This window comes from Mastigoproctus giganteus, chromosome 11 (assembly GCF_048544385.1).
Source record: "Mastigoproctus giganteus isolate SK-2022 chromosome 11, ASM4854438v1, whole genome shotgun sequence".
NCBI lineage: Eukaryota > Metazoa > Arthropoda > Arachnida > Uropygi > Thelyphonidae > Mastigoproctus > Mastigoproctus giganteus.
Genome location: NC_143585.1, coordinates 90,598,236 through 90,617,284, shown reverse-complemented (window position 1 = coordinate 90,617,284; position 19,049 = coordinate 90,598,236). Strand labels below are relative to the sequence as shown.

General features: G+C 37.6%; 1 protein-coding gene across 4 annotated transcripts in view; it reads right to left on the bottom strand.

Annotated features, from left to right (window-relative positions):
- LOC150078248 (pantetheinase-like) overlaps positions 1-19,049 on the bottom strand; it is a 35,333-nt gene that overhangs the window by 8,229 nt on the left and 8,055 nt on the right. For all 4 annotated transcript variants that reach the window (XM_090384194.1, XM_090384193.1, XM_090384196.1 and 1 more), the window contains exon 2: positions 3,735-3,948. In XM_090384194.1, the coding sequence (XP_090240320.1) occupies positions 3,735-3,948 (214 nt within the window). The remainder of the gene's footprint in view (positions 1-3,734; positions 3,949-19,049) is intronic.

Below are 19,049 nucleotides of genomic sequence, written 5' to 3'. Positions count from 1 at the left end.
TACTTAGATTTCAGGACGGCTTTTGATACTGTTGCACATAAGAATTCTATACAAACTGAACCAATGTGGCATTAAGGGCTAGTTACTGCTATGGATAAAGGGATGATTAAGTGGAAGAAGACAGATTGGTTATCATTAAGCACTGTCCTTCATGGACTGATGTTATTAGTGGAGTTCCCCAGGGTTCAGTGCTGAGTCTGTTGTTTTTCAATATTTATCAATGATATTCATGAGGGTATATCGGGGTTAATGTCTAAGTTGGCAGATGATATAAAGGTTAGCAGGGGGTTACTGACAGTCATCAGGGTGAGCTACTGCAACAAGATCTAGGAAAATGGGTCAATGGGCTGAGAAATGGCAGTTGAAATTTAACATTGGCAAATGCAAGGTACTGCACATGTGTAGCAGTAACCCCAGAGTGACTTATCAACTGTGTGGTACTACACGTGGTGTAGTGGAGAATGAAAAACACCTGGGGCCTCTTAAATAGAGGGGGCCTCAAATCTCAGGTCTCAAAAAAAAAAAAAAAATTGTTTCATTTTTAATTTTTACACTCATCATTATTACCGTTACTGAATAAAACTATAATTTAATATGAGAAGTTAGTAAACTCTTATGCGAATATCCCTACATATTATATGAAATATCTATGCGAATCTGAAGTAGAATACGTATTATCATTAATGCTTAGTTGTGCCATTTTTCCATTTAAACATTAGTAAAATATGTATGAAAGAATTGCACAACCAAAATGATTAAAACCGCAACACCAAATCTAGAGCGCGTGCTATAGTAAAAACGTGCGTGTAGAATGTAGTGGTACACTGTAGTGGTACCGAAAATATTTAGAGGGGGGGGCCTCAAAATTGAATTGCGCCTGGGGCCTCTCAAGTGCTAAATCTGCCACTGCTGGGGATAATTGTGCAGTCACAAAATTCTCTGATAGCAGTGCAGACATGCTGCTAGGACAGGTCATGGAGTTTTGTCAATGATATACAGAAACTTTGCTAGCAGAGATAAAGAGGTGATTATCCCTTTGTATGAGGCCATGGTTAAGCCTCATCTTGAGTACTATATACAGGTCTGGAGGACTCACTGTAGGAAGGATGTAGATCTGCTGGAACAGTTTCAGAGAAGGGCAACCAAATTGGTGAAGGGAACAAAAGGGTGCTCTTACCTAGAAAGGCTTCGGTTTTGCAAATTGCAGCATCTGGAGACCAGGCACCTGTGGGAAGATCTAACTGAGTTGTTTAAAGCCTTGACTGGATTGAGTAAGTTGAATGTTAATGGTATTCTTCCACTTGCTGAGACTACACACGGAATTACTGTTCCTGTATGCCTTTCCATTTACCAATTTTAAATATCAGTTGCCACTTCTCAGCCCATCTGCCTAATTTGATATGGTTTATCTTGTTCTTTGCTGCAGTAGTATGTCTTGATCCCTGTCATTAACCACCCTGCCAACTTCTACATCTCAAAACAGACCAGTGGTTTTCAACCTTTCTTTTAATAACAGCACCCCTAAATTTATTTTATTTTGCGGAACCCTTACTCAATTTTCTGCCTGTTGGATCTGATTATATACAAATTGAATTTTTGGATACAACAATTTGTAGATTGCGTTATATCAAAACCACGATAGTGTCATACAAGGGTAGATACAATTTATAAACTGTGTTGTATAGGTGTGTATATATATATGTTATATGATAGTTATTGCAATAATATAATTATAAAAATTACATTTCATAATATAAATTATATATATACAGTATATAATAATTTTATTCTTTATATAAAGGTACTAAGTAAACATCAATTATAGATCACCACAAAATTAAAAAGATACTGTACACCTTTTTATAATGAAATAAACATGTAAATTGAAAAAAAAAAAGTTTAAACCCAAATTATGTGGCACCCCTGGAATGTTTTCGGCACCCCAGTTGAAAACCACTGACTTAGACAATGTTTGATATGCCTTCATCAATAATTAATACATACTAACAGCAGTAAGCAAAGAACCGAATCTTAAATAGTACCACTAATAACATTAGTCCAAGAAAAGCAATGCACATTAATAACCACCCTCTACCTTCTGCCATGCAACTAACCTTTGATTACAGAATATCCATAGCATAAGGTGCCCCTAATGCCACACTGTTCCAGTTTGTATAGCAGTCTTTCATATGGAACAGTGTCTAAAGCTTTGCTGAAATCTAAGTATATGATATCAAAATTATGTTTGCATCTAGTTCCTTTGTTACTGCATCATAGTAGCTACTGAGAGTGATCATATAAGATCTTCCCTTAACAAATTCATGCTGTATCTCCATATAAAATGTATTCCTGTCAATTGTTTAACCAGTGACTCAATTATTTTCTCTGGAACAGAAGTCAAGCTTACAGGTTTGTAATTAATCATCTTGTTCTTTACTTCCCCATGATTAAGTGAGACATTTGCATATCTCAAATCCATAGGTACCATGACATGGAAAATATATACAAGTGCCAAATATTTGTTGAACACACTAGTTATCTAGCACTGCCCTTAGAATTAAGGAATGTATGCATAATTGCATTTTCTAATTAATTTATAATATGGAAAAATTTGGTAAGACACAGGATTGTTGGTTGTTATCTGTGAGAAAAATATTGACTCATTAGTGATTGTCCTGTGGTTCTCAGATCGAGCATTAGGCTAACATAATGAATTTTGATGGTTTATTTGTGATTGTTTTATGTGTTTGAGAAAAGACCATCATAGGAAATAGAGTAAGGAGACAGCACTTCTCTAATTGAGTCACTCTATAAGTGAACCCATTGTAGTCTTTACAAGTAAATATATTTTATGTCAGTATTTATTTCTTGTATTCTATAGTTTATTTGTGGGGTAAAAAGAAAAACAGTTTTCAGGAAGGAAAAACAAAACCATGCAAATATCTAACTTGGTCAGAAATAACTGTGAAGAAACCCATAATTCCCTTCATCACTATCTACAGTTTCACCAGGCAAACTGAATTGAAACAAAACTGAACCCAGACTTTTTTTTATTCTCAATTCTCACTTCTATAGTGAGACTGTAGAAGTGAAAGTGTTAAAAAAAAAAAAAAAAAAAAAAATTTGAGAAAAATGTTCTCATTTCTGCAGTGTGGAAGAGTGCCTTCTGTAACTGTGATTTAACTGCGAGACCTTTTAATGCTACCTAAAAATGAAATTTTATAAAATCTGATGTGGTTGACCTAATCCCTGTTTCCCCATAGAATCATTATATTAATATTGTGGTAAGTACATTACCATAATACTGTGTCTAATGAACTCTTCCATTCTCTCTCTCTATGTTTGTGTAAATCATGAAAAATGCTAATTTCAGGTTTTGTGACATATATAAAGTCTGCAGAACTGTTGGAGCAATAAATGATTTGTACTTCTTCAATAAATTATATTGTAATAAAACCATCATTTATTTTTTCATTCTTCTTTCTTTTGTTTGTTATTTCATGGTGTAGTTCCATAATATGTAAAACTGCTCATGTAGTTCTGATGTCCCACGTAGTAGGTTATAGGAATAATCTCTTAAAAAAAAAAAAATAAATGTCAGCACGTATGGTTTCACTAACTAGAATATAGTTATTACATTTGATTAAGTATTCGTTTTTAGATAAAAAAAAAATATACACTTTTTACTGAAATCACCAGGTATTGTTTATTATTAAGCATTTATGTAATCTTACCTTAGTGGAGGCAACAAAAGCTACTCGGGAATAAACATCTAAGTTTTTTGCAACAAATGTTGCAGGGCTATCAACTTCACTATCTCCCAGTCGTACATGTTCATAAACTGCAGCAGTATAATGGCCGTTGTCTGTCTTCATACAGGTTGCATAGAAATTTGCTTCATGTAATATTCCTGTCACCATCACAAGCAGTAAAACCATCATGATCCATCTAAAGATTCATCAGTTCTTTAATTTAGTTCATTATTTAAAAATAATAAGTAATTTAACTACTAATTTAGCCTTAATCTTTATCCACATTGTTACTTATTCTGTAAAAAAAGTTAGACAAATAAATGCACCAAATCACATGTATAGGATAATACTTGTATCATGAAATTTAACTTGGTTTCTGGAAGTAGAGAAATGTACATATTTAAATAGCAAGGTGCTCTACTGTAAATACCAGAAAGATTTGCTCACTAAATTTACACTTGGATGTTTACATATATTTTAAAATTACCATATTTTAACGGATACCTGTGGCCTCAAATAAGCTGTATATCCCATTTTTTTAAGACATGCAAAAAAAAAAAAAAAAATTTTTTTTTTTTACCAGCAATACAATTTTGCTGTACCAGCCAAAAAAATAATAAGTACATAAGAAAATACAAATTTTGTGCTTTCCTCCTCACGTAGGTAATTATCCAGTATACTTTTGAATTTCTTCAAACTGTCAGCCTCAATTACCTGGAGAGGCAATTTGTTCCAGTATTCAACAACTCACTGGCTAAAAGAAAACGTCTTCCCCAGTAATTTGAATTTATGGCCACTAGTTCTGGAATTCTTTATTATAGTGAAAATTCTGCCTTCATCCATTTTGCTAACCACTTTCAGAGCCTTATAGACCACAATCAGGAACCTTCCAAGGTGCCTAATGCCAAGCTCTGTAGCTCACATAATTAGTCTTATCTCAATATGGTTGCCCTTTTGCAGATTTTTCCATGTGAATTATCTGTCTCTGCCACGGCAGGCCCCAAAATTTGCAGGGCTCTGTTTGTTATTTTCTTACCTCCAGCAGTTAAACAATATAGATATTATTGAAAGTGAGTATAACATAAAAATTACATTTTTAAATAACGTCCTATGTTTGATATCAAATGAAACATACACATTGTGAATAGAGTATACATTCCACTTTTAGAAATTTTCGATTGGACTTGCGCAAGTGCTCTTGGAATGACGATAATGTGGTTAATTAGATATTAAGATAGCATTGATAGAAATGTGGAAAAGATGTGGATGATATTATTATTAAGACCATTTGAGTGCAGGGCCCTGTCCAACAACCAGTTGAACATGCTTGTGGCTGGCCCTGGTCTCTGCACCCTTTCAAGAAGCTCAATATCTGTTTTCAGATGAAGTCTCCATACTTGGACCCAATATTCCAAATGCAGTTCTTACAATTGCCTTATACCTCCCCATTTGTAGAGATGGGGAGGTTTATGACCTCCCCATCTCTACAAATTATTGTCTGATTAATCATCAGTAGGACAACATGGCCTTTCCTGGCTGCCTGTCTACTGCTTAGAGAACTTCATATCTGCCCGTAGCATAACTCCAAGATCCTTTCTTCCTCTACTGTTTTTAATTCAACCCCACCAGAGTGCATCAAAATTATTTTGGAGTTACTATCCCCTGAATTTAAGAGCTTGCATTTTGTTGTATTAAAACATAGCTGCCACTTTTCTGTCCATTCCTGAAGCCTGTTCAAGCCATCCTGATGGAGCACTGCCTGGCTGATCATTGATGACTGTCCCAATCTTTATGTCATCTGAAAATTGACATTACACCCTCTGTCCCTTCATCATTGTCATTTATGGTTGGACTACTGTTTTAAATCTTCTGATGTCATGTCTGCTCAATGGTACTTTCAACGATTTCAGTGAAATCATTCTTTTAGGGATAAAATTCCTTATTCTACACCCCACCTTAAAATCACATCCTCTGCCTAAACCTGTTTTCCATTAAATGTGCTGAGGCTGTTCAAGATAAGAATGTTGCCTATTGCAATTGGCTCACATCCAAATATCTGGGTTAATTTTCTGCCTACACTTAAAGCTTGCAACAATTATAAGGCAGTTATTAATTGGTTCAAAATAAATTTTAAGAGACTGAGAGTAAAAAACCTGTTTCTTGTCCAAATGGTAGCCGAGTATTGTAGACTCTTGCCAAAGCTGTTGGTCGCAACTCTTGCCCGTCTATACTCCCACCTCTGTTAAACCCAATGGTTTTTACTGCTTCCTCATCTAAAGATAAAGACAGCTTACTACTATCTTGTTTTCATTCTAAGTCTTGTATTGACGATCTTAGTAAACCATCTCCTATTATAACCAACCAGTATACTGGGTATGGTGTCAAAAGGATGTCAGAAGAATTTTGAATAATCTTGATCAAGAAGGCTCCAGGTACTGACGGCATTTGCCCATTTGTTCTTTTAAAACTTGTGGTCCTGAGCTTACTCCAGTTCTGTGTTGACTTTTTACACTTTCTTATTTAACTGGTGTTTTTCCTTCTGCTTGGAAATTTGTTCACATCCAGCCAGTTCCTAAAAACAGTAACAAATCCCTCCCATCCAATTCTCGTCCCATTGTACTTACCTCTACTCTTTCCAAAGTAACGGCAAAATCCATTAACTGTCAACTCCTAAACTATCTCAAACCCTCCATTTGATCAATAATTGCTAATATGGATTCTCTCAATCCACTGGTGATGTATTGACTTAGCATGTATCTATGGAAAAATTCAATGGAAAAGTTTGCTGAAATTCAAACAGTTGCTCTTGACATTTCTAAGACTTTTGATCGTGTTTGGTATAACTGTCTTCTGAACAGCCTTCCATCTTATGGATCACCAAATGCTTTTTGCAGTTGGATATCCAGTTTTCTTTCTAACCTCTCAGTGCAGGTTATGGCAGATGGTTCTCTGTCATCTTAACTGCACCACTAATACTGGTGTTCCCCAAGGTTCAGTTTTTTTTCTCCCACTCTTTTCCTCTTAGCATTAATAGAGGCATATGATGCAAGAAAGCAAGCTTATATAGCATCAGCCAAAGGATTTAAAAAAAAAAAAAACCCTTCCCGTTTCACCCATCCATTCATTCCAAAAGTTTGTTCACCCTTCAATTTATTTAAGCTGCAACTACTTCCACAACAACAGATGGAAGTTTGTTCCAGCAATCAACCACATGCTGGCTAAAGGCAAATTTCTGCACATCTATTCTATAACTGTCTTTCTTCAGTTTGAATTTATGCCCCCTCAGGTGTGGAATCTAAACAAGAGGAAGAATCCCATCAGCATTGAGCTTGCTCAAAACCATTGCATATACACCTCAATCAGATCACCTCGCAGGTGCCTAGTCTCAATGCTGCAATTTGCAGAACCTGTCTTGGTAACAGCAACCCTTTGTTCCATTCGCTAATCTCATTGCTCTTCTCTGTTCTAGTAGCTCAATATCTTTCCTGAAATGAGGCCTGCAGATGTGTATGCAGTATTCAAGGTGTGGCTTGACCACTCCCTTATACAAGGGGATATTTACCTCTTTATCCCTGCTAGCAAAATTCATATATATCATTGACAAGACCCCATGAGCTCTTGCAGCCTGTCTGCACTGCTCAGAGAATTTCATATCTGACTGCACAATTGCCCCCAGGTCTTTTTCATTCTCCACATTTCTCTGGGGTTACTGCTACCTATATGCAGTACTTGCATTTGTTGATGTCAAACTTCAGTTGCCACCTCTCATCCCATCTGCTCAACTTTTCTCCATTCTGTTGCAGCAGCATACTGTCCTTACTGTCATTAACAACCCTGCAAACTTGAATATTAAAGCCTGATATATCATCATCAATATCATTAATGAATACAGAAAACAGCAATGGACCCAACACTGAACTCTGGGGGACTCCACTAATAACATTAGTCCATGAAGAGCAGTGTCCATTGATTACCACTTTCTGTCTTCTCCCACTCAACCATCTTTTTATCAATTATAGCAACTTGCCCTTAATGCTATACAGCTCCAATGTGTACAGTAGTCTTCCATGTGCAACAATATCAAAAGCTTTCCTAACATTTGGAGCAAGTGGATGGGTGAAATGAAAAGGGTTTTTTTTACATTAAAAATGTTTTTAGCGGCGTTATTTGGAAAAAAGCATTATGTTACCTAGAAATCATCACGAAACCTTATGCGTATGCATTGCACTTGTTGCGTGCACTGATGCAACAAGTATAACACATGCACCCAAGAAAACTCAGTTGTACACAACAAGTGCAGTGACTCAACAAGTTGCAGTGACACAACAAGTACAATTCAGCAGTGACGTGCTATGTTATACTGTTATATCAGTATAATGATTAATACACAAGTGACTGTGCCAAAATCTGCAGCCCAGCATTCAAAGGAATATAGTGAAAGAAAGAAAGGGAAGTTGGACAGAAATGTGAATCCAGATGAAATTCAACAAGAGTATTTTGTTATGCCTGGGAGTTCTCAAACAGCACCCAAAAAAACTTGGAAACCAAGAAAAGGAAATTAGAAATTCAAACTATTCCGAATCATAATGAAATTCAACCACAGAGTTCTACTATGCCTGCTACTTATCAGGAATCTAAAACGCCAGCAGAACGATTGAAGGAATATCATGCATGAAAAAAAAGCAAAATTAGAAATGGCTAATAATGAGATTCCTGATTACATCCCTATAGTGTCTACACGAGCCGACAGTGAGTTTGAAAAACTAGTGTACAAAAACCCATTTAGATTTAGTTGTAATGTTTGTGATCTTTTATGGTTTAAATTATATTTGAAACCATTTACAACAACTTTATATGAATTACTTCAAAATGAATTTCATTTACAAGAAGTGAGTACTTTCATGATGGGCAATACACGTCATACTTCATTAAAAGAGGGACGGATACTAACTATGGCCATGTGAAATAGATTTATATATCCAACATATCCTACTCATTTGCCTCCACTGGATGTTGTAACTGAGCGTTTGATATCACCCCGATTACCCTTTATGCAAATTCGTCGTTTATGTTATGAACATTAGCATTAGCATTAGTAGAGGCATTTGATGCAAGAAAGCAAGCTTATGCAGTATCAGCCAAAAAAAAAAAAAAACATATAAATAAATAAATAAAAAATAACCACTTCCACTTCACCCCTCTGTTCGTTCGAAATACCTGTCCAGCTGAGCCTTAAACTTATTTAGGCTATCAACTTCCACGACAAGGGATGGAAGTCTATTCCAGCAACCAACCACCCGCTGGCTAAAGGCAAATTCCCTCACGTCTATCCTACATCTGTCTTTCCTCAATTTGAATTTATGCCCTCTCAGGTGATTATTCTGAGCAAGAGGAAGAATCCTATCAGCATTGAGCATGCTCAAACCATTCAAGGCTTTATACACCTCTATCAGATCACCTCGCTGGTGCCTAGTTTCCAGACACTGTAATTTGCAAAACGTAAGCCTTTCTTCGTAAGAACACCCCTTTGTTCCATTCACTAATCTTGTTGCCCTTCTCTGCACTCGTTCCAGCATCTCTACATCCTTCTTGAAATGAGGCCTCCAGACCTGTATACAGTACTCTAGGTGTGGTCTGACCATTGCCTTATACAAGGGAATAATCACCTCCTTATCCCTGCTAGAAAAATTCCTATATATCATCGACAATACACCATGAGCTACTCTTGCAGCCCGTCTGCACTGCTCAGAAAACTTCATATCTGCCTGCATAACCACCCCCAGGTCCCTTTCATTCTCTACCACTGTCAGTGTAGTACCACAGAGTTGATACGTTGCTCTGGGGTTGCTGTTTCCCATATGTACTACTTTACATTTTGTCAATGTTAAACTTCATTTGCCACCTCTCAGCCCATCTGCTCAACCTTTCCAGATCCTGTTGCAGTAGCATAGTGTCAGTAGTGTCCTTGACAACCCTGCCAACCTTCGTATCGTCTGCAAACTTGGACATTAAGCTTGATATACCACCATCAATATCATTTATAAATACAGAAAACAATAATGGACCCAACACTGAGCCCTGAGGGACTCCACTAATAACATTAGTCCACGATGAGCAGTGTCCATTGATTACCACTCTCTGTCTTCTCCCCCTCAACCACCCCTTTATCCATAGCAGCAATTTGCCTCCAATGTCACACTGCTCCAATTTGTGCAGCAGTCTTCCATGCACAACAGTATCAAAAGCCTTTCTAAAATCCAAATATATAATATCAAAGTTATTCCCTGCATCCAGTTCTTTTGTGACTGCATCATAGTATCCAATCAAATTGGTCAGGCAAGACTTCCCCTGACAAAACCATGCTGTGTCTGAGCTATAACTGAAGTCTTGTCTAGATGATCCTGCAGTGCTTCTTTAACCAGTGCCTCCATTAATTTTCCAGGAACAGAAGTTAAACTAACAGGTCTATAATTACTTGTGTCGCCCTTTGATCCTCCTTTGTGAATTGGGGTCACATTTGCACATCTCCAGTCCATGGGTACTTCCCCTGAGTCCAAGGAAGCTCTCATAACCATGGCCAAGGGTTTGCAACATGGACAATAAGGGATCATTGGACAAATAATAAATGTACCAGTTAACGTAAATACGATGGTTCATCAATTACCTAGAGAATTAGATGACGATTATGCCATTACTGTACATATAAAATGAAGACTTGTACATAAATCATCATATCTCCAAGGATGTGTGCAGAAGAAAATGATGAAAATATGGTTACGGTATTTGATAAATTCACATTTGTATAAATTCTATGGCATAAAAGTGAGTGAAGATTTCTTGGGGACAAATGATGATAGTGAACAGGAACATTCAGATGAAACTGTGGAACCTGTCAGCAATGATGATGAACTATTGATAATTCAATAACAAATATCATTATGGTCTGAAAATAAATATTTATGTATAGCACCAGGTCAGAAATCATCTCCAAGAAGTTTCATATTTGATACACATTTAGAAGAACTTTCTTTTCCAGCTATATATTTGGTACATGCATGAAAATTTAAAAATGGATTGAAAATTACTCCCTTTATGATGGCATCGAGTGAAATTCGTAGATCTGATTGTTGTGGAGTAACTACCGAACATTTGCTATACAGGGTGTTTCAAAAACGATAGTCAATAATTTAAAGGGGAAAAGTACAAACTAAAAGAAGCAAAAAAGTTCCAGCGAACATCGGGCCACAAATGAACTGTTTTCGAGATAATGCACATTTTCTGTTAAGATCTGCCACTGACTAAAGGAACACTCTGGGAGGGTAGTCTGTATTGATGACCTTGTACACGCTGGATATGGTAGGGGTACAGTAATTGGCAATGTAAAATTTGCCACACACTGCTATTACTCAGTACACGCTCTTGCAGAGCAACCCTCCTTGTCAAAATTCCTGGATTTTGTTCTATTTTTTCTAACACCCTTTCCTCAACATCAGTTGTTACGCTTCTGGGCCTACCTGCTCGTACTCCATGTGCAAAGTGCCCATGTTCTCTAAGGCATTGATGTACCTTATGAATGTGCACTGTTTGGCTGCCTTTGGCGGGGAAATGCTTATTGGTACAAATGCGCAGCCTCGAGTGCACTGCCATCGGCTTTACCATACATGAAGTGCATGTCCGCATACCCTTTGTTGCTGTAACCTCTTTCCATGTTGACTATCCTTTGACAAGTACTGGTATGCCTGCTACGTCTCTGAGAAAGGGGAAAGGGAAAGAATGAGTATAACTTAACCTAAACAAACAAGTCAGTGGTGGATCCCAACTCTGTGCAGTTCACCTTGTCAGTTGTGGATCCCAACTAGAAATGTGCAATATCTCGAAAACAATTCACTTAAGGACCCATGCTTACTAGGCTTTTTTTGCATATTGAAGTCTGTACAGTTCACCTTTGAATTATTAACCATCACTTTTGAAACACCCTGTATATGGCAATGAAAATTATGCAAATGCGTACTGCAGAAAATTTGCAAATTGCATTTAAATCAGTAGGAATAACAGCTAACATTACTTATTCTATTTTGGATTCGAAAGAATTTATAAACAAGTCATTAGAGTCTAACTTGGCATTCTAAAATCAATTCCCAATTCAGCATATTATTGGAGTCAATGTAAACGAAATGTGTTTGCCATGATTCGTAAATTAGGAAAACCTACAATGTTCTTGATGTTGAGTGCGTGTGACCAACATGGCCCGTATTACTATGTAGGTTCTACAAATTCAGATATAAACGAGAAATTACAACTAATGAATGGATCTACCTTACATGGAAAGAGCTACATTAATAAATGAAGACCCTGTAACATATGCCATATACTTTAATAAAATTGTTGAGAGTATACTCAATTTTAAAATCGAAAACCTATGGTCCTTTTGGGAAATATTATGTTATTAATTTCTTTAAATGCATTGAATTTCAACATCGAGGAAGTCCACATGCACATATGTTATTATGGATGAACAATGCACCCTCTGCACCATTAGAAGAAAAAGAAGGTGGGATAGAAGAAGCAATCCAAATGACAGATGCATTATGTTCTATAGAAAAAACTTCAGATTATTCAAATTTACATAAACATACTTGTTATAAAAATAATAATGCAAACTGACACGAATGTCGATTTGAAGCACCTTTTTGGCCAATGTTGCAGACTTGTACAGTTGTGCCCCCATATCTACTGATTCAGTTACCCGCGGTTAACCACGGAAAAAAAACCGAAAAAACTTAACACTTACTATTCGCGTGTCCAATGTGATGCTTCCCTTTATTTTTTACGATGTCGATTTTAAATTTAATAGCTTCCCTTTATATTTTACCATGTCGCATACGGTTTGGTCACCAACAATATAATGGTTCTATAGAGATTTAACGAATGCACCATTTTCAAACTTTTGAATAATTTCAAGTTTTTGTTTAAATTGAAAGCACAACTCTTGCGTTTGCCCATTTTCACGATTTCTAAACAAACAAAAAAAAAAAAAAAAATCCGACATTCCTGACATAAATAATGAAACAAAATTTGTCCTTTTGCGGTGCAACGGAACACAAAATTGATGCAACGCACTAAACATTTGGTCTCTTTTTTTTTAAATTTGGAGTCTTGAAGTGTCCCGGTTAATCCAATCCCGGTAAATCAAGAGTCTGCTGTACTTCATTATTACCGTATATTATTACCATATTTAATGTTCGTAACGTCTTACGGTGTGTTTAATTTATCAATTACACTTTATTATACGTATGTATGTATGTACAAGAAAATCATGTTATATATGGGGTCAGCAGGTGTTCGCTTATATCCGCGGTTTCGGCCATCCATGGTAGGTCTTGGAATGTATCCCCTATGGATACGGGGGTCTTATTGTATATTGATACTGATGGCCACAAATGGCAATCGAAGATTGGCTTATTGCAAAAAATATTGTAAAATGCACGACTCATTAGAATTGGATAATCATGTTAATTTCAAAGAATTCCTTAAATCAAATCAATACCAACCAGAAGAATATCTAAATATTTTGAGGGCTGGTATCAAATGACCACGTGCATTTCTTAAACGCAAGATAGAATAGAAATTTATGAATAATTACAATCCTTGGATTTTAGGGGTGCTCAAGTCTAATTTGGATTTGCAATTTATCATAGCAGAATATTCATGTGCAGCATATGTGGTTGAATATGTGAATAAAACTAACAGAGGAATAAGCAACCTGCAAAGGAAAATTATAGCACTACAAGAAAAATATCCAGATATGGATATAAGTGATCTAACACAAGCATTAAGTGTAGATGTATTGAATTCTGTGGAGATGAGTTCACAAGAGGCAGATTGGTATTTATTACGATACCCAATGTCCGTGTCTTCAAGAACGATTGAATACGTGCCAATGGTATGGCCACTTGAGCATCAGAAATTATGTAAATCAAAAACTGAATTGGATGAACAACAATTGTGCTGACAGTGAGTCATTGGATATATGCAAAGATAGTATTTTTGATAAATATGAAAAACTGGGTTAAACATGATAAATATGAAATTTGATAAATATGAAAAACTGGGTTAAAAATGATTGTTTTCTACATCAGCATATTCGTGAGGCAACAAGAGGGAGCAATACTCTTGATCTAATTATCAGTAGTGATTCTTCATGCATTAAGAACCTGCAGATAAATGAACCACTAGGTGGCAGTGATCACAGTGTGTTGAAGTGGGATTTACTCAAGGAGGTAACTACCATCAGAGGTAAAGGGAAGGGTTTTTGTTTTCGTAAAGGCGACTATGATGGTCTGAGACAGTATTTAAATTCTATACAGTGGGACCAACTGATGATGTTACCAACAGCAAACTCAAAATGGGAAGCATTCAAGGAACTAATCTTGGAGGCTACCAGGCTTTACATACCAACTAAGAAATATTGTTCAAGGTTTAGGCCTAAATGGTTGTCAGATGAACTAATGAGACATGTGGCAGAGAAGAAAAATGCATGGGATACATACAAATTAATGGGTGACATGGAAGCCTATGATAGATATAAGTTGGTCTGTAACCAAGTCACAAAGGAGATTAGGCAGGCAAAGGCAGACTATGAAAAATCCTTGGCAAAGGATGCAAAGAAAAACAGAAAAGAGTTCTTTACATACTTGAACTCGAAAAGGAAAGGGATGAATCAGATTGGTCCACTGGATATTGATGGTTCAACAGTTGAGGATCCTGCTCAGGTGGCTAACAATCTAAACGAGTATTTTGCATCTACATTCACGCATGAGGAGTTATTCAGGAAGGAGAATGATGTAGGTAAAGTAAACATTGGCAGTGAGCTAGATGATTTTGTAATAACTGAGAGGAAAGTGGAGGAGAGATTGTTGAGGATAAACATAAAAAAGGCACCTGGGGTGGATGGGATCTATCCAGTTATATTAAAGGAGGCAGCAAAAGAAGTATGCAAACCCCTAGCCATAATTATGAGAGCTTCTTTGGACTCAGGGGAGGTACCCATAGACTGGAGATGTGCAAATGTAACCCCAATTCACAAAGGAGGATCAAAGGCTGACACAAGTAATTATAGACCTGTTAGTTTAACTTCTGTTCCAGGTAAATTAATGGAGGCACTGGTTAAAGAAGCACTGCAGGATCATCTAGACAAGAATTCAGTTATAGCTCAGACGCAGCATGGTTTTGTTAAGGGCAGGTCTTGCCTGACCAATTTGATTGGATACTATGATGTAGTCACAAAAGAACTGGATGCAGGGAATAACTTTGATATTATATATTTGGATCTTAGAAAGGCTTTTGATACTGTTGCACATGGAAGACTGCTGCACAAATTGGAGCAGTGTGGCATTGGAGGCAAATTGCTGCTATGGATAAGGGGATGGTTGAGTGGCAGAAGACAGAGAGTGGTAATCAATGGACACTGCTCAACGTGGACTAATGTTATTAGTGGAGTTCCTCAAGGTTCAGTGTTGGGTCCGTTGTTGTTTTCGGTGTTTATGAATGATATTGATTGATGGGATATCAAGTTTAATGTCCAAGTTTGCAGATGATACAAAGGTTGGCAGGGTCGTTAAGGACAATACTGACGCTATGCTGCTGCAACAGGATCTGGAAAGGTTGAACAGATGGGCTGAGAGGTGGCAAATGAGGTTTAACATCGACAAATGTAAAGTGCTGCATATGGGAAACAGTAACCCCAGAGCAACGTATCAACTCTGCGGTACTACACTGACAGTGGTGGAGAATGAAAAGGACCTGGGGGTAATTGTGCAGGCAGATATGAAGTTCTCTGAGCAGTGCAGACGAGCTGCAAGAGTAGCTCATGGTGTCTTGTCAATGATATACAGGAATTTTTCTAGCAGGGATAAGGAGGTGATTATTCCCTTGTATAAGGCAATGGTTAGCCCACATCTTGAGTACTGTATACAGGTCTGGAGGCCTCATTTCAAGAAGGATGTAGAGCTGCTGGAACGGGTACAGAGAAGGGCAACAAGATTAGTAAATGGAACAAAGGGTTGCTCTTACGAAGAAAGGCTTAAGTTTTGCAAATTACAGAGTTTGGAGACTAGGCACCGGCGAGGTGATCTGATAGAGGTGTATAAGGCTTTGAATGGTTTGAGCATGCTCAATGCCAATGGGATTCTTCATCTTTCTCAGAATAATCACCTCAGAGGGCATAAATTCAAATTGAGGAAGGACGGATGTCGGATAGATGTGCGGAAATTTGCCTTTGGCCAGCGGGTGGTTGGTTGGTGGAACCGACTTCCATCACTTGTTGTTGAAGTTGATAGCCTAAACAAATTTAAAGCTCAACTGGACAGGTATTTCGAACGAACGGAGGGGTGAAATGGGAGTAGGGTTTTTTTTTTTTTTTTTTTTGGCTGATGCTGAATAAGCGTGCTTTCTTGCATCATATGCCAATGCTAATGCTAAAACATTAAAAAATATAACTCTTGCACAATTTACTGCTCATTATTGAAAATGAAATGGGGGATGGGTGAAAAGACAATTTTCTAAAATAATTTGGTATCGGAATTATAATACAACATGACTTCATGAGCATATGCAAGAAATGGTAACTTTACACATAATTTTAGTTTCATAATGGGTCGCTGCAGTAAAGATGTTTTTAATGGCTGCCGCTGTGACATTATCAGTGACACTATGAGTCTCAGAGTAGAGCGGCAGCAACTCATTATGTACCTGGTATTTAATTACATAAATTTTTCTTTTTGGCTGATGCTGTATAAGCTTGCTTTCTTGCTTTTTTTTTTTTTTTTTTTTTGTTTGGTTTTTAGGAGCATTAGCAACTAAGGCCATATTGCTCCGGGGATATGCGGTGGTCATTCCCTGACCTTTCCGCATCCTCCATATTTGGTGGTCACTGGCTCGAACCCCGGTCTAATCAAGAAGCGTGTGCTACACACTGCTGCTCCTGCCCATCTGGCTATGGAGGCTGCTTTCTTGCATCATGTGCCTTTACTAATGCTAAAGTACAGGTCAATGCTGAAAAAAAGTCACGAGTTAGGGTTAAATTTGAAAGTGCAATTCTGCCCAGACACGATAGGCGGGAGTATATGATGAGAGCCTTGTTGATCAATTCGGCCCTGGAGAGACTGTGCAAGTGTCATGAGGTAGAATTTTTTTCAGCGTGGTCTGTGCTTGCTAACATGAGAGACTGCTTTAACAGGGATGGAATACACTTAAATAGAAAGGGTGCAAGAATAATTGCTGATGCTATCGAGGCAGTGTTATGTGGGTCAGAAAATTGCTAGCTTGGGTTGATTCACAAAATAAAAGATTAATATAGCCACAAACAAAGCCAGAAGTGATTCTTGCACTACTTCTATTGTAATGAGCAGCAGCCTAGAGAGCAAGTTGCTGGGGGTTTCAGGAGCTGCTGGGAGTCATCATGGAACAAATAAAAACATGAACTGTGTTAGGGTAGCTAAGAGTAAGAACAGGGGCATGTATAGCATTAGCATTAGTAAAGGCACATGATGTAAGAAAGCAAGCTTATTTAGCATCAGCCAAAAATAAAAAACCCTAATCATTTCATTCATCCCATAATCACTTGATCCATCCACTCGCTCCAAATGTTTGTCTAGTTCTGCCTTGAATCTATTTAAGCTATTAACTTCTACAATGACAAACGGAAGTTTGTTCCAGCAATCAACCACCCGCTTGCCAAAGGGAAACTTTCGTATATCTATCCTACAAATGACTTTCCTCAATTAGAATTTATGCCCCCTCAGGTGATTATTCTGAGCAAGAGGAAGAATCCCCTCCGCATTGAGCATGCTCAAACCATTAAAGGCTTTATACACCTCAATCAGATCACCTCGCAGGTGCCTAGTCACCAGACACTGTAGTTTGCAAAACTTAAGCCTTTCTTTGTAAGAGCAACCCTTTGTTCCATTCACTAATCTTGTTGCCCTTCTTTGCATCGTTCCAGCAGCTCTACATCCTTCTTAAAATGAAGCCTCTAGACCTGTATACAGTACTCAAGGTGTGGCTTTACCATTGCTTTAATCGAGGTCATAATCACCTCCTTATTCCTGCAAGAAAAATTCCTGTATATCATTGACAATACTCCATGAGCTACTCTTGCAGACCATCTGCACTGATGAGAAAACTTTATATCTGCCTGCACAATTACCCCCCAGGTCCTTTTCATTCTCTACCACTGTCAGTGTAGTACCACACAGTTGATACGTTGCTCTGGGGTTGCTGTTTCCCATATGTAGTACTTTACATTTGTCAATGTTAAACTTCATTTGCCACTTCTCAGCCCATCTGCTCAACCTTTCCAGATCCTGTTGCAGCAGCATAGCGTCAGTAGCGTCCTTAACAACCCTGCTGACCTTTGTCATCTGCAAACTTGGACATTAAGCCTGATATACCATCATCAATATCATTAATGAATACAGAAAACAATTACAGACCAGTTAGTTTAACTTCTGTTCCGGGTAAAATAATGGAGTCACTGGTTAAAGATGCATTGCAGGATCATCTAGACAAGACTGCAGCAATAATTCAAACACAGCATGGGTTTGTTAAGGGAAAGTCTTGTCTGACAAATTTGATTGGTTATTATGATGTGGTCACAAAGGAACTGGATGCAAAAAATAATTTTGATATCATATACTTGGATTTCAGGAAAGCTTTTGACACTGTTGCACATGGAAGACTACTGTACAAATTGGAGCAGAATGGTATTAAGGGTAAGTTGCTACAATGGATAAAAGGATGGTTGAGTGGGAGAAGACAGAGGGTGGTAATCAATGGGTACTGCTCTTCATGGACTAATGTTATTAGTGGAGTCCCACAGGGTTCGGTGTTGGGTCCACTGTTGTTTTGTGTATTTATCAATGATATTGATGAAGGTATATCAGGCTTAATGTCGAAGTTTGCAGATGACACAAAGGTTGGCAGGGTTGTTAATAACAGTAATGGCAGTGTGCTACTGCAACAGGATCTAGATAATTTGGGCAGATGGGCTAAGAAGTGGCAACTGAAGTTCAACCTTGACAAATGCAAAGTACTGCATATGGGGAGAAGTAACCCCAGAGAAACGTACCAACTGTGTGGTACTACACTTAAGGTGGTAGAAAATGAAAAAGACCTGGGAGTAATTGTGCAGTCAGATATGAAGTTTTCTGAGCAGTGCAGACAGGCTGCTAGGGTGGGTCATGGGGTTTTGTCAATGATATATAGGAATTTTGCTAGCAGGGAAAAGGAGGTGATTGT